The sequence below is a fragment of the Malaya genurostris genome, chromosome 2 (genome assembly GCF_030247185.1).
Source record: "Malaya genurostris strain Urasoe2022 chromosome 2, Malgen_1.1, whole genome shotgun sequence".
Taxonomy (NCBI): Eukaryota; Metazoa; Arthropoda; class Insecta; order Diptera; family Culicidae; genus Malaya; species Malaya genurostris.
Window position 1 is genome coordinate 22912879 of NC_080571.1, and position 26973 is coordinate 22939851.

Below are 26973 nucleotides of genomic sequence, written 5' to 3' on the forward strand. Positions count from 1 at the left end.
TCAAAACAAATACAGCACTTTTGCGATAACACAGCGAAAATTTTCGATTTTCGTTTATTCCAGCAAAAACAACATTTTTGAGATTTGATTTTTATCAGCAAGCAAAGCTAAAGTGTTTCCGCGATGAATGTAACTCGTGCGGTCCAATTATACTTGGAGCAAATGATTTCCGACGCAGGTCCTGGAATGAAAATGCTTATGATGGATCGAGAAACCGTAAGTATTCACACAATTTGCCGTGGTGGTGAAAACCCGAGTAAAAAAATCAATAACTGCAATATGCTCAGAATATTTTCAGTCATGTTTCGGTTCTGAAACACTCCGGGTTTTCAAAATGTTCTTTTTAATTTAACACTATTTTAAAACAACATATTACAGACCAGCATTGTGTCGATGGCATTTGCCCAGTCGGAAATGCTTCAGAAGGAGGTATACTTGTTCGAACGGATTGATTCCGGTAGATCAAACGAACGGCTCAAGTATTTGAAATGCATCGTTTTCATTCGGCCAACCCGGGACAATATTCTGCGATTGCAAAGCGAACTGAAAGGCCCAAAATACGGATCCTATTACATCAGTATGTCATTGAAATTTGGATTGTCTGTCTTACTAACTCAACATGCTTCATTTCTGTTAAGATTTCAGTAACATCATTCCCCGAACAGACATTAAGTCTCTGGCAGAGAGCGATGAGAGTGAATCGGTCCGTGAAGTCAAGGAAGTGTATGCTGACTACCTACCGGTGAATCCGAACCTTTTTTCCCTCAACATTCCAACCTGTCTACAGGCACTATCATGGAATCCGGACGCCCTGGTACGATGCGCTCAAGGACTGATCAGTGTTTTGCTGTCGTTCAAGTTTCGCCCAGCTATTCGCTTCAAATCTAGTTCCAGCGTGGCGCAGACTCTTGCCAAAAAAGTTCACGAAACCATCAATAAGGAAACTGCTCTGTTTAGCTTCCGGCCACCGGAGGACGGTGCTGCACCGCCGCTGCTTTTGATTTTAGATCGACGCGATGATCCCATTACTCCGTTGCTCAATCAGTGGACTTATCAGGCCATGGTCCATGAGCTGCTGACTATCAACAAACAGCGAGTTGATCTTTCCGGGGTTCAAGGAGTTCCTAAAGATTTGAAGGAGATAGTGCTTTCCTCGGAGCAGGACGAGTTCTTCGCCAATAATTTGTACTCCAATTTTGGTGAAATTGCAACTACTATCAAAGGGTTGATGGACGAATTCCAGAAGAAAGCCAACGATCAGAAGAAAATCGAGAGTATCAACGATATGAAAAATTTCGTCGAAACCTACCCACAGTTTAAAAAGATGTCTGGAACGGTAAACAAACATCTGGTGCTTATCAGTGAACTATCATTACAGGTACTGGTGTTTGAAATTTCTTAGAATGCAAACCTAAATTCATACCACATTCTAGGTCAGCAAACAACAGTTGTTTGAAATTTCCGAGCTGGAACAAGAGATTGCCTGTCGCGCAGATCATGCAACGCAGTTACAGCGAGTGAAGAAATGTGTTTCCGACGAGAAAACAAGTCTGCATAATGCCCTCCGCTTGATCATGCTGTACTCGATGCGATATGAGCGGCATGCAAATTGTGACACATCGGGACTGCTGAAAATCCTACAGGATCGCGGAGGACGTGCGTATGTCGTTCCGAAAATGTTGGAATACATCAGTCCCAGTGCTCGCCAGGAACTGTTTAACTTGGTTAAAATAACGGATGCCGTAAAACTGACGCGCAACCTGATCAAGGGGCTTAAGGGAGTCGAAAATGTGTACACACAGCACAACTGTGTGCTCAAGGAAACTTTAGAAGAAGTGATCAAGGGCCGTCCTCTGGATTCGGCCTATCCCATAATGGGCAATGAGGTGCCCTACCGCAGACCTCCCCAGGAGGTGATAGTGTTTGTGATCGGAGGAACGACTTACGAAGAAGCCTTAGCCGTCCATCGGTACAATCAGGAAGGGTACAAAGTTGTTTTGGGTGGTACTACAGTGCATAATTCGGGTAGCTTTATCGACGAAATTTTGGCCGCCACGGCTGGCGTTCCTTTCAAACACTCGAGATCCTTACATCAATTCCATCATGCTCCGCCAGGGGATGCATAAGAAGAATGCTCCTAAATGACAACAGCTTGCTTCGTAAGAAGGACGTTTGCGGAATCGGAAATATGACAAAATATTCCAGCATTAGCTATTACTGTATTACTTATTTATTATGTTATCGCGAAACGTATTACAACTATAATAAAATGCTGTATCCAATATTTTTTTAGTTTGTTGAATACGATATTTTACTATTTACTCAAAAAGATTCCAGGATAGAAATCTTACACCGGAAAAGATAAATCAAAAAATTGATGATCGTTTACAAAAATTGAAGATATCTATTTATTCATTTAGGGAGCTGAGATTCTGTCATTCCTCTTTTACAACAGGCATAAAACCTTCTCATCTTGTGTATCAACAAACGACATTCATCCAAATGATACTATTAAAATAGTAAAATTAATAAATTCGCAGGAAAGGATCTAATGAATAGATAATTGACAGTATGCTGTCTATATTAATATATAAACGTCTCATTTGAAAGGCTATCCGAACCTGTGGAAAACGTAGTAAAATTTGGGTCACAACTGGCGCCACCGAAATTTTACATTACAAGAATGAACACCTCCAGAAACGCCTGTTAACGTTTTTGGTGTGGCATAACGAAAAACCTAATTTTTTTAGGTAGATTCAGCTTCCTGCCATGAATTTAAAGGCGTGCCAAAATGGTATGAGTCTGAGACATTTTATCATCAAGAACATGAATCCACCGAACTATACTAAAACCTTTTCCAATCAACACTTCACGCGTTTTTTTATAACGGCCAATAAGCCACCTGTCAACTTCCACTTTTGAAAGAAATTGCAAGCGAGCTATGAGAAATAGAGTAATAAATTCAACACCAGACGAAAGAGAAAACTTTTTTCTGCCGTTTACTATTATGGCTTACTCTCATTCGAAATTAATCTGCAAAGTGAATGTTGATGGATGGCTTATTGGCCGTTATAAAAAAACGCGAGACTTATTGGGTCATGCAGAAACGGTTATCCAGAAAGACTCAAGAGAAAGTAAAGGAGATGCAGTTAAAAGGCTTAGGAAATGGATAAAAAAAATAAGAAAAAGGTGCTAGATACGACAGATTTAGCTGGATAGCATGGCACGAAAGTAATGAGACTTTTATCAAACAATGGTGATAATTTACAGATTTTGTTTGAAGATTCGAAAAAAATAACGGGTTTTTATTCTTATGAATCGGGTGTTTATTCTTATGAATCGAATACTAACATACAAAAACTTGAGAAAACTTGGTAAAAAAATCGATCATGAATAATTCAGTAACTCTCTGCGGGATGTTTGATTGATATTTATGGAGAAATCGTAAGATGAAATATCAAATTCGAAGAAGTGAGGTTGGGTACTGTTTTCATATCTGAGAAATTCTTCGTTTTTATGGTTGGATTTTGAGATTCATTGGATTGTTAAATTATTTGAAAACGAATTACTGCATTAAATTAGTGCTACACACCAAATTACTCTTTTGGTGTTCGGTAATTATTTTTGTATTTTTGTATTTATGGTTACGATCGGTAAAATATTATTTTTACTGAATGATACGTAAAATTTATCCAATTTACGGTTATCTGTCAAAGAACTACTGAATATCGGCAAATTCTATGTAAAAATTTGCCAAGCTCAGTAAAAGCCATACCAATTTTCAGTATATTGAACAAGAAAATTCAGTAATAATGACTGTATATTTAGCAGAAATTCAAATTAGTAAAATTAGGGGGCACTCGCCCCAGGCGCAACGATTTTAGAGGGGCGACAATCCAATTCTTGGGACCTTTTGTTTTTGTAGGAACTGTGAGTTAGCAGCAACTAAATGAAATATTTTGAAGTCATCGGCGAACGATAGTCTCATACACATGATCGAAAATCTTAAATCGTTGAGATACAATAACATTGTAAACGGTCCAAAATGACTTCCTTGAAAAACTCTAGAGATAACAGCAAATGGTGAGGTTTAACAGTTTCCTATTATATTAAATACCAGTCTACTTAACTTAGAGATCGTTATGTTATGATTGATTTCGTCGAACGCAGCAGCGAAATCGATCTATATAGAATCTATTTGTTGTCGTGCTTGTAAAGAAGGTATGATGAAGGAAGCGTAGGTTCGTGGAAGTTGAACGCAAGATCATAGCAAGTATGTGTTATAAAACCCAGAAGTAAAATATCAAACAGCTTCAATACAGCGCACAAAGTAGCAATTTCACGGTAGTTTGATACAAAATCCTTGTCCACATAGGATTTCATTCATATTTCAGAATAAATCCCACAACGCAAAGAACAATTGAAAATGTTGGATAGTGGAATCAACAAAGTATTAGAATAAATGGTTCACAAATGTGAAATGATGTTTCTTAAAATCCGCGCAAATTTATCACTTTAAGAAATTTCAAAACTTATTGCTATTCAATAATCATTTCCTACTGCATTTAGCAGAAAAAATTTCTGATGTTAACGATACATTCAATTATTTTTCAACATGGAACAAGTGCTGATAAAACAGTATAATAATCACCGAATCCTCATCACGAATTACTTATGGCGAACACAACTAAAACTTACTGCTAGAGGTAATAAAAGGCGACTTTTCCGATTTTATGATTTTTGTGTGTGAAGATTATAAAATTTCTGAAAAGTTTTTCTAAATATTCAACAATCTTATTATTACAATTGAGCTGCTTACACACTTAAACCCGATTCTCGACCTTATATCGACAACACGACATTTCATTAATTGTTCAGTAATCCACATGCTCTTTTCCGAAAGTACCTCAATAAAGCACGTTTTTTCTGAAGTTTGACAATATATTAAGCTGAACTTATCAGTTAACAACAAATGAACCGAAAACAGAAAATCCATTTGCCGACATTTCGAACAGTTCCCAAGCAATCAGAAGTTCCACAATTAGTTAAAATTACCACTTTCTTGCTGCTTAAAAGTACACGCGGAACATTTGAGAGCATGAATTTTCTCGCTGCTAAAAAAAAACACGTGGCAATTTTTGGTAGTTTTTTTTTTTTTTTTTTCAAATAAAATTTTTATTAGGCTCATTTGCTTTAGCTTAACGTGGCCGATTGTCTTGTTGTTAGGGGGAGAGAAAGGGATGCCGTATTACGGGGCGGCATACTCCCCAGTTAGTAAGGGGACATAGGGAGGGTGGGACCTACACAGTATTGAATTGAAATTTGAATACATCATTGGTTCGTGGCATACATCTTTTAGACACATTTTGCGTTCGATGAATCTTCATGTTTTTCAGCTTGTAGCAATGAAGAGATTATTCTGGATTGGGATGCTTCGTTGGTGTGTTCTGACGTTGATGTGACGTTTTTGGGTAGCTTCCAGCAACTCAGTCAGTTCAAGGCAGGTGCATGCTCCGAAGCATCGTTTACACAGGCCATACTTCCATAGCAACGTAAAGAAGAGTGCGGTAGAGCTGTAGACGAGAAAGAGATAGGGAGAGCACTAAATTTGAGCATTGATAGTTTTCAAGAAGTTATAGATGAGAGTCATATAAGGAAGATTTCGAGTTGCCAAGACGTCGCGGACTGGTACGAAGGGTGGTATACCTCGGGCTGTTTTTGGTAGTTCCAAATACAGAACAAGTTCCACGTGAACTTCCTCGCTACTTTTATATACTTGAAAGTTCTAGAAGTAGCTTAGAAGTTCGTTCAGTTGCGGCGCGCGAACTTTTAAGTGTGGATAATTCGCAAGCTGTTTAAACCAAATAACCCCACAATTCGGAACTGTTAAGGATCAAGAGTAAACCAAGGTAACTTGTTTGGTAATTTGTATATTAAGTACATTAGACATTAGATCTTATGTATTCATATATGCAGTGCAGCGAGTTTATCAAAGTGGCTTACACGATTGAGTTTCAAACAATCTTTTTTTTAACAATAATTTATTCTCAAATGAATGTTAAGCCTCACATTTTGGATGAAATAGGGCAACGGCTCCCTATTTCATCTGAGCTCCTATATCCATCTCATCCCTTCACCTCATAACTTTAAACATGAATAATATTTTACAACCTACCGGAAGCAAACTGTGAAATGTTTTAAAATGATTTGAAAAGCTATTGTCACACTTTCCTATTGAAAGAAATGGTTTTAAATTCTTCGGTGATCGTTTTTTTCATATAAAATAAACTCACTTTTCAATTTAGGACACATTTTCGTCTCAAGATTTACAGTTCGTCATGTTTCTGAATATCTACTAATCGATTCGTCTCAAAACATGATCACTATTTAGCACAATTACACTACCATTGAATGCTGGATGACTTCATAATTAGTTATGTTCACTTGCCACTTGTTTAGTTAACGATTAAATACTTCAAAATTTACCCGACAAGCAATAAAAGTCTTCAAAAATATGAGATGAAAGTTTTTCACTTCGTTCACTTGATTGCGCTTTGTTTTCATCTCATTTGGTTTCGCAAAGTTGCCAAGTTATCTCATAATGTTACAAAACAAAAATTGTTTATCTTCTTCTAATTATCATCAAAAAGTATGTTTTTGGTATCCGTGACATTAGTTTAATTATATTATTGATATTAATATTTCGATAAAACTGTTTCTGCTTCGAATATTACCAGAAAGAACGTGTTAAATACTAATGAAATAACCATTGTGGCAAATCTAGTAGCACTGATTTCATTCCTCTATACGCCAACATAACGCTGTGAAGTGTGCGTGTGTTTCATCGGCTGTGCACAGAGATGCCAGGTATTTTCATAGAAAATATGTATTACTTTGCATAGAAAGTCCATATCTGTTCTATCTGTTTTCACTAATAAAATGACGTTAAAATATAGTTTTTTAGATCTCCGTAAGTCATTGCCCCATTAATTAGATAATTCAACGAGTAAATTTTTTACCAATAATAATAATGTGGAAAAATCCTGGTGGGTACGGTTGTATCGTTTGAGTTGTATATCTGGCAGCGGTAAGGCAGTCGGTCACCAGAATGTCTGCAAGCCATATTTTTCCAGCTGGCAGCGTTTAGTCAGCCATCTGGCAGCCATGCGAATGCGGGTGAGAGTGTAATAGTGGAATATTTTGTTTTGATTGCTGTCGCCATTGCTAATTTATAGGATGAATAAAAGATCAACGATAGGATGGATAAAAATCCATTGAGATGAAATTAGGAGCAGAGTAGTGAAAACATCATTAGTGTTTTTAGCTGTTTTATAAATATTAGTTGAATTTTCAAGAAATGTGAATCAATTTTCAACGTGGAGCAAGGCGAATGAAGCAGTAATATGAAATAGTTACAGTGATTTTAGTGGCTAAATCGGGGTTTGAAGGCGACGTCCTTACAAATGAGATGAAATAGGGAGCCCTTACCCTATCAGTTTTGATCAATTTTTCACCAACGTTTGATGGAAAATTGCTTACATTTTATGAATGTAGATTTTAATTCTTTTATAAAAAAGTTAGCAACTCTGCTTCAACGCATTTGTATTAGATTGCGCTACCCAAAATAAACAAAACTGAATATTTTCTGTTACAAAAGCAGTTTTCCGGAAAAATAAATAGTTTTACGACAACATTCCATATCCATTGCCTTTCGCGTGTTGAAAGAAAGGTTTCTATTTTGCGGGTTTACTTATAGAAGGTACGTAAATCTTTATATCGCAATAATTTCTGCAAGAAGAAATCCATTCGTTGCTAATCAAATGTGTCAGTAGCGGCCCTTACACGATCATTAAAAGTGTCATTACTAAGTAATGACACTTCTGCTCAAACGCTCGTCATTACTGCATTACTATACATCATTACTTTTTAGCATTACACGTTCATTATTAATGATGAGTATTTGTAACTACTCCAGCAATAGCAATATTTTTATTTTCGTTTAGCTGAAAATAAATTTGATTTGCCATTGAAACGTTAAGGTTAATGAAATATTAACAATTTAAATCTACACTTTGTCATTTTTTCGCGTATAGTTCTAAAGATATTCATCACTTCCACAAAAAATAAGAAGAAGAAATAATGTTGGTAATGATGGAAAATCCACAATTCCATCATTACTGAACTCGTAGACCTTACACGATCATTAAAAGTGCCATTACTTTTTAGTAATGACACTTTTAATGATCGTGTAAGGGCCGCTAGTGAAAGTAAGCTGAAACTGAAATAATTTTTCTCGAGCAGTTTTAAGGAAAACGGAAAAGTTTTAGAATAAGATTTTCGCTTTTTTTTAATTGCAATTTTAAGCAATATAAACCGATTGGTTTATTTTTCAACCATATGGAAAATTACTGAGTAAAATCAGGAAAAGAAGCGCCGGAATTTATTTTTACGCACACATTGTTGACATTACTCATACGCTTGCAAAGAGTCTTGTTCCTTAATGGGGGCTCGAGTTAAAATATATTGTTTTAGACTGACTTGTAAAAAATAAGAGTGTATAGAACAACTGCAAAAGAAAACTTCAAAAACTCTACATCAGTCGCATTCAGAGATGCCAGGTCTGCAGATTTGTGTGCAAATCTGCTGATTTCTTATGAAGTGCTAAAGCCATTTTTGTTGCAGACTTTTGAAAATCGAGCTTTTCGCAGATTTTTGTTAAAATTTACGGACTTTTGAATTAGCTGCGCTGTCTTTTTTGCTTACCAAGCCGGTATTGTGTGTCATATTTTATAGAGAAAGACATTTTTTTCGGATTCACAGACTTGAAATCCTGTGTGAAGATATTTGGCATCTCTGGTCGCATTAGACAGAAAAATGGCAAACCGTCATTGTTCGTTGCGTTGAAGATGTGAAATTGCTATAGCTAGACTGTCGAGTAGAGTTGTGTTCGGTTTTGTTAAATTGCTCAATTAGTTGTCTCATAAGAACTGTGTACATTATTGAAGAATCTTTTTGATTCAAGCGACTACCGACTAACGAAAGTGAAGCAAACTCTGAAAGATAAGCATCCATCAATTGCACAACGTATTTTGAGGTTAGTATTTGCTTCCTTGTTTACGTTTTGCTTCCAGATCGTAAATCTTTTCGATTTCTACCAATCTAGACCATGAATCACAACAACAGTAGCAGATTTAACTCGTTCGCGTTTGCTAGCGGCGGAATTGCTGGCAGTGGCGGAGCTCGAGGAGAATTGAGTAGTGGAAACTTAAGCCGTACGCTCAGTAGTCCTATGGCAGAATCCACACAACTGGACAGCAGTGGTATCCGAGGGAATCTATACGGCAGCCCGGTGCGGCAGGTGGGCGTCGTGAAACGGAAGCCTACCTCTCCGTTGCAGAACAGTAGGACCAATTTCCGAAGCAGTGGGAATTTGACGACTTCCGGTTTCGGGGTGGGTCGGTTGATTGATTCGCAGTAAGTTTTCAACGGGTTGGCTGGTGGCTATTGGTGGTGATTTATCAGAGTTTTATTCTGTTTTCTCGTTACAGGACTTACACGGATGCTCAAAGTCGCGGTTTGGTTAATCGATTAGTGAAGTATCACGACAAAGTGCAGTCACCGTTGAACAGAAGTCAGTCGATGACCAATCTGTACTCGAAACCGGGTCAGTTTCCGGTAGTTCATCTTAAGAAAACGGAAATTAAGTATTCACCACGTAGGAATAATACGTCGATAACGTCAGTTCGGATCGCTCCGCCGGAAAAGTCGGTGTTTCAGGCCAACACAAGATCGAACATTTTACGAGCAGGTTCGTTGCTGATTCCAGCCGAACCTCATCTGAAGATGGCTCGGACTCAGCAGCACGGGAATGAAATTGATGCCGAAAATCGGGTGATTGCACCGACGGCAGAACTGGAACCAGCTCCAACGCGAAGTGTTCTCGATGCTTTGAAGGAAATCTCTCGCAAGCGGATAAACAATGAAGAACTGGATGCTGATAGAATTAAGAAACAGTGCAAAGAACTGTCGGAAGTTGATTCCGGTGGTGCGGGGACAAAACGAACCCGTGAAATGACTTCATCTACATCACCTCCGTCCCGGGGTACGACGGATCAGCAGCTACAGAAGAAACGATTGTGTAGTAAGAATAACGATATATCGAGTTCGCTGAGCTCTAGCTTGGTGATGAATACACCGAAGCGAATGGAACCCGTGATGCCTCGACCGGGTAGGTTAAATGTAGATCAGTCATTTTCGACGCCAGCCGCTTTTAATGCGACTGCACCAGTTAATATTGTAGAAAGTCTGGAGCCGGTAAAATTGAACAGAATTGATTCGGCTCCGTTACCACAAATAGCAAGAATCGTTCCCGAAATTCAGACGCCTGTGCCCGTTCGTCCTCAACCGAAGCAACCGAAACTAACGCTGTTTAACAAAAAGTACGACGAAACGATAGTCCGACCTGCGTCCACTGACAGCGAAGATCAAGACGACGACGATGAACTGGGAGGGCGGATTAGTTTTATCAAACCGAAAGATAAATCGCCCATCTTGAGCAGTGACAGAATTGCACTGAAACAAGTCGAACGTTCGAAGCTGTCCATGATACTGAGCTGTTTGAGTGATGATTACGACAAGGACGGCGAACCACCGAAGAGCGTGGCACTGCAGACTTCATTTTTCGCGAAAGATGCCGTGGATGCACCGGCGCCAAAGGCTCAGGAGAAAACAAATGAAAGTATTTCCGTTCCAAAGTTGAGCGGTATCTCAGCTTTGATGAATAGTCCGATAAAAGATCCGGGTCTGGGGAAGATTGATCCATCGAAACCGGTGGAAAAAGCTAGTTTAATAGAGAAACCTAAGTCCAGTATCGGATTCGCTTTTGGAGCAACGACTGCTGCTACCAATCTGGCACCGAATGCCGCAAAACAATCGGATACATCATTTGCATTTGGGACGCCCACCAAGCCGATTGCTACAGAGGAAAAGTTATCGGGAAATGCTGCCGGTGGATTTACGTTCGGTACGTCAGCAGCGCCCGTTGCCAAGACGGATCCACCTCCGGCATACAGTTTTCCTACTGCGATAACAACTTCGTCGTCAGCTCCGATTAAACCTAACTCTATGGTGACGATTTCAACATCCTCGCAAGCTGCTACACCTGCTCCGGCTACGACCAACGACCTTATAAGCTTTTCTCCAGCTCCTTTGGCGAAGTCGCAGAATGAAAGTTCCGGATTTTCAACTCCAGCAGCGCTTTCCACATCCACATCGGCTACCACCCAACCAACAACTACTTTTGGAAGTGGATTCAGCGCCTTCAAACCTGCAGCTACCGCCGCTCAGTCTACTACAGTAACGGTGACCACAAGTGTCACATCGTTACCGACTTTCGGTAATCCGACTCCTGCAACGTCGGCCACGAATAACGTAGGATTTTCCTTTGGAACATCCGCTCCCAAGCCGGCAACCCCGCCAGCAGTTGGCTTCAATGTTGCAACAAGCAAGCCTCCAACAGCGGCTGTAGCCCCAACAACAGCAGTCCCGTCATCAACGGCCACCAACGAAACTCCATCGTTCGGAGCTTTCGCCGCGAAACCCGCAACAACAACCGTGGCATCTTTCGGCACTCCGACAACCGCAACGCCAGCCTTCGGTTTCTCAGCAACGGCCTCATCTGCTTCCTCTGGATCCATCAACGCTTTAGGAGGTTTCGGCACCAACAGCTCGGCGGCAACGACCACCGCAACAAACTTTGGAACTACCGTCACCCCGTCAAACGCTAGCAGCAATATCTTCGGTTCATCAGCTGCAACGGCTCCCGCTAAAACCGAAGCGCCCAGTTTTGGTCAATCAAATCTGAACTCAACTTTTTCTTTCTCGGCAACGTCTGCCACGGCGACGGCAGCCGCACCCAATCCCAGTATTTTCTCCTTCGGTGTTGCTCCGTCGAATGCCGTCACTTCGGCACCGTCAAACATGTTTGGAAATAGTAACAACAACTCAAATAGTAACAATAATAATAACAACAACAGCGCCCCAACATTCGGCGGAATCAAATCCAATGCAGTACCATCGTTCGGTTCCTCGCCGGCCTCCAGTGGTCAAAATGTTCAACCATCGCCATTCGGAACAGCCTCGACAACCATCAACAGTGCTGCTCCCGCTTTCGGAACGTCCAGCAGTGGATTTGGTGCTGCACCAACTTTCGGTGCTAATTCCACACCCAACTCAAGGTAAATTTACGATCGATCCGCACAATTTTTAGTCTGCTATAATTTCTCTTTCATTCTCTCAGTTCTGTTTTTGGAAACGTCTCCAACGTTGCCCCGAATGCATCTCCATTCGGCTCGACCGGAGCATCATCCAACTCTGCCGGAGGTGGTATTTTCGGTTCTGCAATAGCTTCTAACAACAACAGCAACAATACTAACAACAACCAATCAACATCAACCGGTGGACCATTCACATTTGGAGGTTCTTCGGTTGCTGCTTCTGCTACCACTTCCTCCACCAACAAACCGTTCTCGTTTGGTGGTGCCAACAATGCCATCGGTAATTCTTCCGTACCAACCGCCAATCCTATCAAATCGAACAGCTTCTCGTTTGCGGCTGGTTCGAATGCCAATGCACATCAGTCGACTGCTCCGACAGGAGCAGTACCGAATGCATCGTTCAGTTTTGCTGGTGCCTCAAACATGAACAACAATGCGGCCCCCTCTCAACCAACCTTCGGAGGTACCAACAGTGCGTTCTCTTTCGCCTCCAACACCATTAGCAACAACAATGTCAATAGCAACAATAACAACAACAACAACAGTAACACCAATCAAGCAACGGTGAAACCATTTTCCTTCGGAGGTGCCACCAACAATCCACAGCCGACACCGGTTGCTCCAGCGGTTGGTGGTGGTATCTTTGGTGGCGTAGCATCCATTCCTACGGCGACATCTCCTCCGGCTTTTAACTTTTCTGCCGGTTCGAATCCTCCTTCGTCGGGTGGTGCATTCTCATTCAATAGCCCAAACAGCGTCCCGGTGGCTGCCGCCGGAGGTCCCTTCTCGATGTCCAACGGTGCCGGGGTGATGGGACCGGCTGCCGGGGCCCCGATGTTCAGTATAGGCACCGGTGGAGGAACCCAACCACGGAGAACTATCAAATTGGCGACCAGGCGACACAAGTGAGGGACAGCCTCATGCAGCGGGAAAATTTAGCGATAAAATAGATGTTATGTATATTAGTTTTGTTCTTGATTATTTTTTTTTTTGTATCAATGTATAGTTTTTCCTTACCTTTTTTTTTTGGCGCATGATTTTTATGTAGAATTATTTTTCTAACGTAAAAAAATCTAGCTTGTACAGACGAACATTGGTCGTCGTAATAAATTACTTCATTCGTAATTTGGTGTTTTTCAAACTGAATAGTGCAGAAAATCACTCCCTTCGTATAGATGCAATAAAAATTAACGAATTGGCTCAAGCGGCACACAACCCCTCTTTGTTTGGAAGTACAATCTTTTCTGTTAGGGATAAGTTATTACACACTTGTTTAGAACAACGAAGATAGACCACAGGAACGGGTAGGACGTCCGCTATGCTACAGATAGTGATAGAAAGGTTGCACTCCTAAAAATGTTTTTCGACTGATAAAACATTTTTAGCTGAGAGATATGAAAGCGAGCATAAAAACTGTCCCAGAAAGTATGGACGCACTTCGATTTCGCTGTAAATAATTCACAAGTGTTAGATATTCAATTTTTTTTCGATATACTGATAATATTAAACGACAACAACAGAATATTATTCTTAACATTTGCTACTTAGCCATTGTAGACTAGCTGGCGCACCTTCTTGCGAACGTTTCTCTTTAAATTCCGTACAGACTTCTTGGCGACAAGTTTTGACACTTTTTTCCAATCTTTTGGCATTAAAAATGCCTTACTCTTCGCTATACGGGGCCGGGTGTCAATAAAAAGTTTCAAAAATAGCCGCGTAACCTTTTTTTGTCATAATTTTGAACGTTAATAACTCAGCCATTTGTTGATGGATTGATATAATTTAACAACCAATCGATTCGGAAACTTTTAACTTTTTTTTTCTGCGTAGTATGAAGAGAAATCTATAAATATATGCTGCACAATATTTTTTTGCCTAGTTGATGTTTGACTGTGAATGAAACAAGTAGCTCGTCCAGTGAGCTGATGACTGGATTGTATATGCGTTCACTTGCTGGATTGTCGCTTTTGCATTATGTGTTGGTGAAATTTCTTGCTGTCTGCGCAACACCATGTTCGCTTGAGTATCTTATATATCATCTAGCTATTGAATAATCGAATCAGCGTGGTTACCGATTCTTTTGAAATATCCCATGTATTTAGCAAATTTTTGGTCGATTTTGCCATTAAAATTGCCTTACACTTCGCTTCTCGAGGCTGGGTGTCAATTTAAAACATGCAAAACTAATCGCGTAACATTTTTCTGTCATAATTTTGAACGCTTATAACCCAGTCATTTGTTGATGGATTTATATAATTCAACAACCAATCGATTCGGAAACATTTAACTTAAACTTATTGGACAACGTCATTTGAATATTTCAATTGCATACCATTGAAAAATTGGTTTGAATTGACCTATGTTTTCACGCCAATAACAGTAGCAGCGCGTGAATGATGTCATCCTCTCCTTTGCGAAGTACGAACTATCGCACAAAAGGGAATCTATTTGGGCATATAAATACATTTCTGCTTTAGTTAACCGCATGCTGTGAGCAAGCATGCCTCGTAGGCCGATAAAGATGTTTGAATAGTGAGTGGATGAAAATCACTTTCTTTCGCTCGTTGGATAGTCGCTTTTGCATTTGTGCTGTGTGTTCAGTATAGCATAGTAGTATTTTATTTGGGTTCTCTGGTAACTATCAGGCCAGTTTAGAATTATCGGCGATAGATTTTTCGGATCTAATTTGCAGCGCTTATTCCTCGATAATTTGTTAATGGATTTTCCTCATTTAAACGATTCCGAAGCTTCAATATTGTAAGCTTAAAAATGTTTTAATTTGTCAACGGATCGGTTTGCATACCTAAATATCCATTCCCATATGAACAAAACCCTAGAAACGTTCCATTTTTAATGTTATTGTGCTCGGTCGTGTCTTGAATACAACCCTCTAATTTTTTGAACTGTTAAATGGTTTCGGCTGTCGAGACATGTTTCCTAAGATGTGCCTTCGTTAATGCCCAAAATTCCTCAATTGGTCGAAGTTGTGGGCAATTTGGTGGATTCATGCCTTTTGGGACGAAAGTGACAGTTTTGGTAGTATACCGTTCTACCGTTGATTTCGAGTAGTGGCAAGAAGCAAGATCTGGCCAGAAGACAACAGGATCCTTGTGGCTTCGAGTCATGGGTAGAAGTCGTTTTTGTAAACATTCCTTGATGTATATTTCGCTGTTCATTGAAGCAGTGGTGATGAAGGGTTTCGAAATCTTACCGCAGCTACAAATTGCTTGCCAGACCATAGCTTTCTTACCAAATTTTTCGACTTCGGACTGGTTTAACACTTGCCCTTCTCGCACCGTATAATATTGCCGTCCCGGCAAGGATTTGTAATCGAGTTTCACGTAGGTTTCGTCGTCCATGATTATGCAGTTCAAATTTCCAGCAAGAATCGTATTGTACAGCTTTCGAACTCTCGACCTGATCGATGCTTCTTGTTTCGGACTACGTTTTGGTTGTTTCTGCTTCTTACAGGTTCGAAGATTCAAACGTTCTTTAGCACTAAGAACATTTGACTTCGAAGTGCCCACTTTTTTGGCCACATCCCGAACTGAAACCTCCTTCTTTTGCTCGAACGCCTTCAGTATACGTTTATCCATCTGAGGGTTAGCAGGACCTTTTTTTCGACCCGTTTTCGGTTTATCTTCAAAGGTGTTATCGTCACCGAACTTCCTGATTGCATTTCGCACGGCTTTTTCACTTACATTTGTACACAAGTTTTCGACGTTGTTCTGCTGAAAGTCCACGCATTTCGAAACAAACTAATGAAAACGAATAAACAACTGCACAAGTGGTTAGAAATGAGTGTAAACAACAGGACGCAGCCATAAAAATTCTGAACTATTGCGAAATGGCAGCGGTTTTTGGTTGCGTTCATACTTTCTGGGACAGTCTTTATTTGTAGGCGCACTAAGTTATGAAGCACGGTGCTTTCGTTTTTCAACAGTTTAGAACATAAATATAAAGCTTGTCATATGACATGTACGAGTAGCATCATATTTGAATCTTATGTGGGGACACGGCTTCCATGCATACGGCGCTGGTCTTATAAACTGTGTAATTTAATGACAGATCAATGTCATGATACGTCAGTTTGAAGTGTCACCGTATTGTGTGTGTGTGTGTGTGTGTGTGTGTGTGTGTGTGTTTTAATCTACCCAACCCCACTGTCTGGCAGCGGTTTACAGAACAAGATTTTTCCATGTATTTTGTTTGTATACATGCAAACAACTTTAGTCCAGGACTCAGGGAGGTGTTCCGAATTCTGATGACCCATTTCGTATACAAAGCAAATCGTGTTCCGAGGTTACCGTTCCATCGACCAGCCCCGCCTAAAAGCAATGGAATCCCCAACTAACCAAAAGTTCGGATAATAGGGACTGATTTGGCTTAAGTAGCTTTAAAAGTTAATCAACAGCATTCTAAGCAGCCCATTTTTTAAGTAATTATCCACACTTGAAAGTTCGCGCGACGCAGCGGAACGAACTTCTAAGCTGCTTCTAGAATACATTATTCAGCTTCTATGCAGCGAAAAAGTTCACGCGGAACTTGTTCTGTACTATCAAGTTGCTAAAAGTACCACGTGCACTCTTAAGCAGCGAGAAAGTTCACGCGGAACTTGTTCTATACTTCGAACTGTCAAAAATTGCCACGTGTTTTCTTAAGCAGCTAGAAAGTTCACGCGGAACTTGATCTGTACTTTCAAGTTCTCAAAAGTTCCGCGTGTACTTTTAAGCAGCAAGAAAGTAGATTTTTTAAGTAATTGTGGAACTTCTGGTTGCTTGGGTCAAACACTGCAGAACGATTTTCGATTTTAGTTTATGTTCTTCAGTTTGGCATGAATAATTAAAATTTTCTGATCTTACCAATACTCGAGTTTGCATCCAATGTTAAATTTCTTACCGTATCGAAAGTTTCCAAACCTTCTGAAAAAGCCAATAACACCCTTGGGACATAGTATAAGATTGCACAGATCTGAATATTTTTTCTATAGACGCTCCTGCATAAAACACTTATAATTTCTACACAGAAAGTTATTCGTACGCTTTGTGCGTCAAATTGCATATGGACGATATACAAAATACTAGTTTAGGAATGCTGCTAACAGTTTTCTTTAAAAAAGTTGTAATTTAACATGAAGTCATATTAAGGGTTTAAATACAGTTCAGCACATTGATTTCTATGTAATAATGATGTTATAGGACGCCAAAACGAAATACTTGACCTTTTGAAGGATTTTCTATAATTTTCGCGTTTCAAATGAATTATTACATAAAAACCAATGTGCACCCTCTCATTCTGCTACTAACGCAGAAAGCGATAGCACCCGCGGTCTACGCCGTTCTACACGGAACCGCAAAACAACCTAATTTTAAACACAATCCACCCAATTCGGGGGTTCCGTTCAATAACCTATTTTTTGGTAAAGTGGCTCTAGGTCGTTTTCGTAAGGCACGTGGAAAAAAATACTTAAAGATGATCCATAAGATGTGTTTATGTTTTCAGGTGAATGGAATTGTGAATCGTCAAACATCAATATGTCCACTTACAAGGATTTATTGTCAGTTCCCGAAAACAAAACTAATATGAATAAAATAAAATATAGTCGCTGAATAAATCATATTCATCATGTTTACCGAAATCTTATACCTAATTGATGACATTTCAATAACCCAAGCAACCAGAAGTTCCATAATTACTTATGTCTTTTTCGCTTGAAAAAACTGAAACTGACCCAGGGTAGTTTCACCAAACAAAAACTTTTCACGAAACTGTTTTGATTTCGCATTTGATTGGGCAAACCTGATATAAAAACCAGGTTCGAAACTGACTCGATTTTCAGTTCAACAACGTTGAAACTTGGTTCGAACCTGGCTTCAAACAAACGGTTTGACAGCAGTTAGAGTGGAAACTGGGTTAGGTTTGGCATCAAGCGAAAACGGCATTAAAATATCCACTTTCTTGCTGCTTAAAAGTATATGTGGAACTTTCCCGCTGCTTAAGAAAACAAGTGGTAATTTATGACAGTTCGAAGTACAGAAAAAGTTCCGCGTAAACTTTCTCGCTGCTTAACAGTACGCGTGGTACTTTTAGCAACTTGAAAGTATAATGAGCAATGAATTCTTACTCGACTGCCTGATTTTTTGGTGCTCGATCGGTTCAGTGCTAGAATTTTCGCCTGAGTTGGCTGCTCGATCAACCTGATTGATAGTGACATTATAAATGCCTTTGAATATTCGCTTATTTTATAAATGTGTTAGTGTAAAATTTAGGCGACTTAAGCCATTTTCACTACACTCCAGCTAGAGGAACGGATGATGCTGACTAAGGTAGGCCGTTTTGTTAATTTCCAGCGAATTTCAACAGTTTATGTTGGAATTTTAAGAAAAACTGGTTATTTACTAGTTCTGTATATCCGAAAAACATGAAGATTTAAATTTGTATATTCAGTTATGTAATGTTTTCATTTAAAAATAAACTGAACATCAGCACGAAAACGTGCAAAATCGGGAAAGAAGAAGAAGAAGGCGAATTGACAATTCAGTCCGCATCTTCTCACTCAATTCCGACAGATTTCCGAATCAACCGGTTGTAAGCGAAATTCATTCGGAATCGGTTGTTGCACTGGAGTTGGAATTGATTCGGAATTCCACATGGAATTCCGAATGAAAATTTCTCGCTGATTCGGAATCCATTCGGATCTGATAATGTGGATTTTTTCTCGCTGCATAGAAGCTGAAATGTATTCTAGAAGTAGCTTAGAAGTTCGTTCGGTTGCGTCGCGCGAACTTTCAAGTCCGTATAAAATGTTCAAAACGACGTATGTAACATTGAGAAATTCTCTTTGTTTACTTTCTCTTTTGATTATTACGGCACTCTTAGCAATCCTTCTCTCCAATTATTTACCAATAATAATAACTAAAGCTATCATCTTTTAATCTGCTCTGGAGAAATTACCGAAAAAAGCAGGAATATTTCGCAATAATCGAAAGAGAAAGTAAACAAAGAGAATCTCTCAATGTTACATACGTCGTTTTGAACATTTTATACAGAAGTGTGGATAATTACTTAAAAACCTGTTTGAATCCACCTAGTGGTGTAATGATATCATACTATCATACATAGTACCGTGGTATTCTTCAAAATAATTTCCTTTGATTCTTGAAAGAATAAACTGCTATCCGCCTTAGGCCGATCCGACCGATCCGAGCTCTCCGGCGTTTACTTTTTCTCTGCTTCGGCTATGGCTGAGCTGCACATGCACACAGCTGCATGTGCAGCTCAGCCATAGCCGAAGCAGAGAAAAAGTAAACGCCGGAGAGCTCGGATCGGTCGGATCGGCCTAATGCGGACAGGGCTTAACCGGTATCGGTTTAGTTGGCCGTCTCCCGATGATTACCGATTCGTGTAGTTTTGAGGCCGATTTAGAATTTTTTCATGTTTTCTGTTTCACCCCTTTAGGTGACGGTATAAAATTGTTAACGCACTTTACCCTATAATCCCAGAACCGGATAATATTCAGCAAATCCGTACTTTTTATTGCATAGGTAAAAATGGATGAAATTATTGGTAAAACTGTCAAGTGGCTATCACGATGGCTTCCAAGTAAGAAGTAATTTTTGATGCAATCATTGTCTAGTCGACTGATGACTACAAGTTTAAAAGCTCTTAAAACAGAACAGAGAAAAGGTGGGTGGTGAATGTTAGAGTCATATCGGGAGGACGTGAATACGAACAAAACTGACATGCATCTTTCACACTTCCGAATATCAATAATCGTTCGTACTAGTTGATTGATTGTGTGAATTTTGCAACTTTTACTGCTTCGCTTCCAGAATTGTAACTTATATGATTGAAATTGAATTCAGAACTAATTCATACCGTAAATTTTGTTTCAGAGTTCTGAATTTTATTAGAATTTATTAGCTCCAAAATCTAGTCAAGAAACCAGTTCCAAAATTTTAGTTCCAGAATCTAGAATAAGGATTCAGTTCCAGTCTTAGTTTTAATCTTTAAACCTGTATTCTGGACCTTAATTCTGAATCTGAAACTGATTACTAAATTTTTGAGTTATACATGATTATCTAACACTGTTGCAAATTCAACCATAAATTGCTGCTTATATTCGTGGTAGCATGGAGTAAGAATTATGTTGTTGCGTTGAGTACAACTCAAGACATTCAAGATTAAGTTCTACCCCAGTAAGACGTATTCACGTCAAGAGGATGAAAATTAAAAAAAACTCGAGTATTGCATGAGAATCGATATTTTAAGAAAAACGAAAAGTGCAGTTTGGTTAACCTGCTGGTTATTGTAGATGGGCTTTCTTTTCTAATATTCTATAACTTTGGCTACGTAGATTTGGCTTCAGCTATAATTTCTAAAACTTTTTGTTATTTAACCTAATCAATCTTCGTCATCGTATTCGGGTTCATCATAAGAGATGAAACCGTTGCCACCGTGGCCACCAGTCGATATCTAAAAATAGAGTTAATTGATTTAAATTTCATTGCAAGGAACCACAAACTTTTTCTTACCGTCAATATCCCGGACATTAACGCATAGCTCACCATGGCAATCGTGGCAAAAATACCCGAGACGATGTATCGCCGTTTCCTGTCGTGCGGCGTATCTTCCTCTTTCTGAGTACCGTCGTATGATTTGTGCGCTTGATCCTCAGATTTCTGATTGGAACTAGATGACGATGACGATGAGTTCGAAGCGGAACCCACGCCGGTAAAACCTTCCTTAGCGAAGTAAATCGTTGTGATTCGATCTACAAACTTAGTTAGATTGGTGCATTCTTTCAGATGATTCTGCAGCACACCGTTCGGCAGGGTTAATTTCAATATTACGGATAGATAACCATACAGGATTGCGTCAACTTCGCTGGGTGTGTCACCGAAAAAGAAGCGATTTTCGCCTAACTTCTCCGAAACCCAGTTGATGCATTTTTTTGCGTTTAGCATCATCTGACGAGGAATATTACATTTAATGGGATACATATGAAAATAATTGAACCTACATCATTAACGTCGTGTATAGCAACGGAGTCTTCCAAGGCGAAGCCAGCCAATGACTTCGTTAGTTCATTTGTCTTCACAACGTACTTTCGCGGACAGTAGAAATTGAACGGAATGGGAATTCGTTTGGCGTAGATCATTCGCGTGGTGTCCAGGTTCTTCGGATCACCCCACAAGTTGTACATAAAGAATGGGTACAGATTCTCCAGTACGTACTGAATGCACCCATTTATCACAATGTAGTTCTGTTCTTCGAGCTGAGCGTTTGCGTCGAAGCCTCTGGATTGAAGAAATTCCACGATCCGGTTGTAACCAGCAAGCTTTTTACCACCGTCGGTGACCAGGTACGGTAACATTCCATTCGGCGAGCTAAACGGATTGCCGTTGAAATTGAGCGTAACTTTTGCTTCCGAAAATTTTAGGTATGCCTACGGGTAGATTAGATTTTTTTTTATTGGGATAGGAAAATGAGTTTTGATAAATAACTAACCAAAATGCTGGCGCACTCGTAATCTATGGTGGGTAGCCCCCATTCGCCTCGGTATAGGAATAGTTCCATTAGTTCATTGATCGAAATACTGCTACGATGGTGGAAATGCTTTTATCCGGTTCTGTTATCAAAGTCGCATGGATTGCGGGGCAATGTTTATGTCGGTTGTGCAACTTTTTCTCTCTTTCGTTTGCTGGCTGCTGTCAGATTGATTTGTTCGCATTGATCGGGGTGTACTGTGAGTTCAGTATCTGGCATAAACTGGCAACCATTCTTTCTCAATCGGGAAGGAAGCTGTGAAATTGTCAATAAAAAAGTTTATAAACAAGTCTCCAGTTGAAAAACAATTGTTTCTTAAACAATTCTTTTTCGAGTTTTTTTTTTATCCCAGTATTATAGAGATGAATGTTTCGATCGAGAAAAAACGAGCAGACTGTGCGGCACTACCAAAAGGCTGGCAACGGGAGGAAGTCCTCCGAAAATCGGGACTGTCTGCTGGGAAGGTAGACGTTTACTATTACAGGTGAGTGATTACAAAATATTTTACTTTAATTTATATAACAATTACAATTTTACCGTAATATAAACAAAAAGTTTGTTCCAGTACTTTGAAATTGTAAACACAAAACACGGAAAATGTTAAGTTAGTGAAACAAAAAATTTTTCTTGATAGAATTGATGTTTGCGATAATGAATAAGCAAAAGATTCGGTTTAAAAGTTCAATTTCAATACCACGGTTGAACCAGTAAACTATGCATTCGAGATTCGTTTTCCGAATTAGTTTATTGCTCTTAGAAAAACTTTGTGTACACTCTTGTTATCACTTGAAATATTTTTTTGACTTTCAACTAGTCCAACGGGTAAAAAGATCGAAAGTAAACCACAGCTGGCTCGAGCACTCGGCGATACAATCGACCTGTCGACGTTCGACTATCAGGCCGGTCGAATTGTACCGAACGCAACCCATATGATGTTGCAGCACAATGCGCTCAAACGAAAATTGGGTAACCCGACAGCAAGTGCTCCTACGGGAACAGGACCAACGCCTCCACCACCCGTTCCGATCTATCATCAGTTCTCCGGTGGAGCAGGAGGTGCGAAGCAGCAGCACCAGCATCAGCAGTATGACTACAGGTACCGGCTGATGGCCGGAAGTTGAGTTACTGCTTAGCTTTTGTTTTGGTTTGTTCGGCACAAATTCACCCAATTGGCTTGTGGTTTTCGTCGAGGCATGTGTGAGAAGACCGGAAATTCGAATCGGCGATACATCATTGACACATTAGACCGATTTATCAATTAGTTTATCACCGATGTTTAAGCTTGCATTAATCTTTTATTTTTGTTTGATTTTCAGTCGTGGAATGCGAGCGGATACTTCACTGATTCCTCCGATTCGACAGACGGCATCCATTTTCAAGCAGCCAGTTACCGTCGTCCGGTCGCAGGACAGCGAAAGCAAAGTTAAACGTGAACTACAGCATGGCTCTCAGATTAAACCGAAGCAATTGTTTTGGGAGAAGCGACTGGAGGTTAGTGCTTTAGCTTAGAATAAATGTCGAATGATGTTCCGCAATAATGAACCGATCAACAGAATCTACACGCTAACAATACGTTCAACGAGGAGATTGGCAGTCTGGAGCTTCCGAAGCGCCTGAAAGCTGTTGGCCCTGGGGTAAATGAAGCCACGGTTCTGCAGTCACTAGCCACTGCCCTACACCACAACACTCATCCGGTAACCGGTCAAACCGCTTCGAAGACTTCATTGAATACAAATGCCGGAGTGTTTCTTAATCCGGAACAACCTTTGATGCATGTGACCACCGTCACCGAAGATGACATTAAAAGGCAGGAAGAACGAGTCCAGTTCGCTCGTTCACGGCTACAAGAGGCTTTGCGGGTGTAAGCTAAGGTAATTTATCGTCCATTTTCATGTGTGTGTGTTCGCGTTCATATCGACTTCTGAGCTGCAATTTCTCATTAAGACTAGTAATGTATGTTTTGACTAGATGTGGAATAAATTTTAACAATTAGGCATAGACACACACAGACACAGATATCACGTCCTTTATTAGTAAAACATTTTAAAATAGTCGTCGGAGGGATTGGTCACATGGGTTACCGGTTTGTGCTAAGTGCACATTACTATGGTTTTTGATAAAACCACCTCGTGGTTCAACATAAATCGCTAAGCAAACGTAAAGTAAATGCTATTTGCAAATCACACTCCCTGGTCATCAACAGATAGTAGGTAAGATCTTCGGTACCACATGAGCAACCGGTTCGAGACATTGTTCAACATAAGCTGGTAATGCACTGATGAGTCGAAGACGAAAAAAAAAAACAATTTTGAACAACCGATAGTCGGATAATTGAATGAAACAAGCGATTAAGCGTTCAACTACTACTTCTATTTTATTACTCTTCTAAGTACTTGCTTCTAAAAGTGTAATTGATGTTTGTGCAGTTTGCAATTGCATTTGAAGATAAAGCTAAAATATGCATAACTCTGAGCTGCGTAATACTACTGCTAAGTGCGTGTGATTAGTGTTTAGTTGCTAAAATTATTGGATTTCTGCCTTCTCCTTTTCTTTGGCACAATTTCGAATAATCCTATGGAAATTCCACTGGATTAGCAAACCAACCAAGCGCAATGGTCCAAGCAAATAAAACTGCAGGACACAGAGAATCGGTCCCTTCCACGGTGCCATTCCGACGCACAGTGTACTTAAAATCCAGCTTTCCAGTCCGGAAACCGAGAAGAATGAACCTTTGAGGGCATCATGCACGATTTTTCTTCCCACGTCCTGCGGTTTGGCCAATCCTCCGGAGCCGGAGATAATTTTTGTTTCGATGGGTTTCGATTCGTTCTCTCGTGCCAGTCCCGGTGTGTCAGTATCGGCCGGAAGGGCTAACGTCACACTCACTCCGCAGTGCTTCGTTTCCATTGCAATGGTTTCTGCCAAACCTCGAAGAGCAAACTTCGAAGCACCGTAAGCGCCGTAACCGTACAGTCCAACCAGAGCGGCCTGCGATGCCGTTATCACTATAATACCTTCTTTGGCCGATTTCATTTTCGGAAGGATGAAACGAGTTGGAAAAAGGGTTGCAAAGTAGTTTACGTCCATCATTAATTTTGCATCTTCGATTGATGTATTCTCGATCGTTCCACATACTGCCATTCCGGCACAATTGACCAGCATAAAGATGGGTCCAGAGCGGTTCTCTATAGACTCGAAGCCTGCCACCACCGTACTGTAGTCCTTGGCCAGGTCGATTGAGATGTATTCAATTTTTTGTTCATCACGAACTTTCCGTTCCAATAACTGTTGCTTTGCCTTCTCTGTAGAAAATCAAAATTGTCTACAATGCCAACGCTACATGAAAACAAATAATTTCACTCACCAAGCTGCTGAACATTTCGGGCTACTATCGTAACATCAGCTCCAAGGCGGACACATTCGATGGCAGCCCAAAGACCGATTCCGCTGGATCCACCGGTAACCACGACATGTTTTCCACGAATATTGGTACGCGATTTCCGGGACACCAGATAAAAGATTAGGCAGTGGACAAACGCAATACCCAGCACGGTGACAATTATTTCGGTTTGGTGATCCATTGTTGTCGTTGTTATCACTATAACTACTACCGATAAGATAAAACATATTTTAGTTTAAATAAGTATATCGCGATGAGGGTGACTTACATTTACACAGTGAAGTATCTTATATGACCTTTAAATTTAAAAAATTATCAACATGGAGAAATAATCGATATAACCGGCATCATACACAGAGTTTTTCTGATAAAAATTCGGTTTACCAAACACAATAACAGTTGACAGATCGTGACCGCTCCCTCCGAGGCAGTTTTATCGAATCGGTTCTGGACAGGTTGCGTACTTTCAAATGCAGTATACCCCTCATTATCAGATCCGAATAGCGGGCCTTACACGAGTCATTAAAAATGTCATTAGTAAAAAAAAAATATCATTTTAATGAACGTGTAGTGGTGCACTAATGACGAAATTTCTAACAAATTTGAATTACATCATTTAAATGACATCATTTAAAATGACATTTTTAATGCTCGTGTAAGGGCCGCTAATGAATTCCGAATCAGCGACAAATTTTCATTCGGCGAGAAATTTTCAGTCATGTGGAAGTCATAATGAATTCTGAATAAATTCCAACTCCAGTGCAACAACCGATTCCGAATGAATTTCGCCGCCAACCGGTTGGTTCGGAAATCTATCGGAATTTATTGAGAAGATTTGGAATAAATTGTTAGATCGGTTTCTTCTTATTTTTTCTCAATTTTTTTTGTTTTCGCACTGAATTTCAGTTCATTTTTAAATAAAAAACTATATAATTATGGTTCAAGTTCTTCGGATATACATAACTTTTAAATAATCAGTTCTATTAGAATTCCAACATAAACTGTTGAAATTCGCTGGAAATGAACAAAAAGTCATACCTCAGTCGGCATACACACTTAAAACCATTTCTTGAGCTCGGCATAATAAAATGCCGAAACTGATCAGCAACACGTAAATTTGCTGATTGCTCAGTAATCAATACGCATGTTTCTGAACTTCGTTAAATGCATTCACTGATATTTCGGTAAAATGCTTCACTTTGCCGAAATTTGGCATAATTGCTTGCTGAATTTATCAGTAAACAACAGATATGCCGACATCAGCAGAGACGTTTGCCGAGATTTCGGAATATGCGCTAGCTGTTGCCGAAATTCAGCACGACAGCTGTCATTTATTGCCGCGTTACAGTTTCGCTTCGCATTGTGCGATTATTTTCTGATGAAATTCTCGAGTGAAAAAATGGATAATCTTCGAAGAAGCGTGGAACCACTTACAAGTAAAAATATTGAATAAATATAGTGACATGTTTCGCTTTATAAAAAGCGACTTTATCAGAGCACTCGCGATTATAAGGAAAAAGCACCCAACACGGGGCTCAAAGCGTCCTCGAGACAGAACTTTGGAGGATATGCGAAAAAATAACCCAATGCATGGAATAATGCAATAGATCAAAGTAAGTTTATTTTTTGAACAATACCGTATATGCATCATTAAATATTGAACATTTTTGTAAGTCAAAAATCAATATATATTTTTATTTTCATATTTCCAGCTCGACTCAAGGTGGTCGCATCTGGAAACGCCGCTTA

At 39.7% G+C, this 26973-nt stretch overlaps 5 protein-coding genes across 7 annotated transcripts; 3 read left to right on the top strand and 2 right to left on the bottom strand.

Annotated features, from left to right (window-relative positions):
• LOC131431185 (vacuolar protein sorting-associated protein 45) lies at positions 1 to 2282 on the top strand. The gene is made up of 4 exons (XM_058596747.1): positions 1 to 216; positions 379 to 577; positions 639 to 1378; positions 1434 to 2282. Exons 1-4 carry the CDS (start codon positions 124 to 126, stop codon positions 2124 to 2126), a joined length of 1725 nt encoding a protein of 574 aa, XP_058452730.1. The 5' UTR covers positions 1 to 123; the 3' UTR covers positions 2127 to 2282.
• A 6585-nt stretch (positions 2283 to 8867) lies between these two features.
• Positions 8868 to 13361, top strand: LOC131430233 (uncharacterized). The gene is made up of 4 exons (XM_058595014.1): positions 8868 to 9094; positions 9164 to 9474; positions 9549 to 12236; positions 12299 to 13361. The coding sequence occupies exons 2-4, from the start codon at positions 9167 to 9169 to the stop codon at positions 13182 to 13184; spliced, it is 3882 nt and encodes a 1293-aa protein (XP_058450997.1). The 5' UTR covers positions 8868 to 9094; positions 9164 to 9166; the 3' UTR covers positions 13185 to 13361.
• Positions 13362 to 20624: 7263 nt separating this feature from the next.
• Positions 20625 to 21974, bottom strand: LOC131430050 (metaxin-1 homolog). Its single transcript, XM_058594669.1, has 4 exons — positions 21786 to 21974; positions 21298 to 21723; positions 20810 to 21244; positions 20625 to 20750 (listed from the first exon to the last, which is right to left on the bottom strand). Exons 1-4 carry the CDS (start codon positions 21852 to 21854, stop codon positions 20679 to 20681), a joined length of 1002 nt encoding a protein of 333 aa, XP_058450652.1. The 5' UTR covers positions 21855 to 21974; the 3' UTR covers positions 20625 to 20678.
• An 86-nt stretch (positions 21975 to 22060) lies between these two features.
• On the top strand, positions 22061 to 23816 carry LOC131430052 (methyl-CpG-binding domain protein 2). 2 transcript variants are annotated; one of them, XM_058594672.1, is made up of 4 exons: positions 22061 to 22308; positions 22639 to 22920; positions 23141 to 23315; positions 23378 to 23816. In XM_058594672.1, the coding sequence occupies exons 1-4, from the start codon at positions 22187 to 22189 to the stop codon at positions 23687 to 23689; spliced, it is 891 nt and encodes a 296-aa protein (XP_058450655.1). In that variant the 5' UTR covers positions 22061 to 22186; the 3' UTR covers positions 23690 to 23816. The 2 variants fall into 2 exon arrangements, with proteins under 2 accessions (XP_058450655.1, XP_058450656.1); XM_058594673.1 differs by lacking the exon at positions 22639 to 22920.
• A 356-nt stretch (positions 23817 to 24172) lies between these two features.
• Positions 24173 to 25639, bottom strand: LOC131430051 (3-ketodihydrosphingosine reductase). 2 transcript variants are annotated; one of them, XM_058594671.1, is made up of 3 exons: positions 25493 to 25639; positions 25189 to 25428; positions 24173 to 25126 (listed from the first exon to the last, which is right to left on the bottom strand). In XM_058594671.1, the coding sequence occupies exons 2-3, from the start codon at positions 25403 to 25405 to the stop codon at positions 24348 to 24350; spliced, it is 996 nt and encodes a 331-aa protein (XP_058450654.1). In that variant the 5' UTR covers positions 25406 to 25428; positions 25493 to 25639; the 3' UTR covers positions 24173 to 24347. The 2 variants fall into 2 exon arrangements, with proteins under 2 accessions (XP_058450654.1, XP_058450653.1); XM_058594670.1 differs by having other exon boundaries at positions 25189 to 25431.
• Positions 25640 to 26973: the final 1334 nt, after the last annotated feature.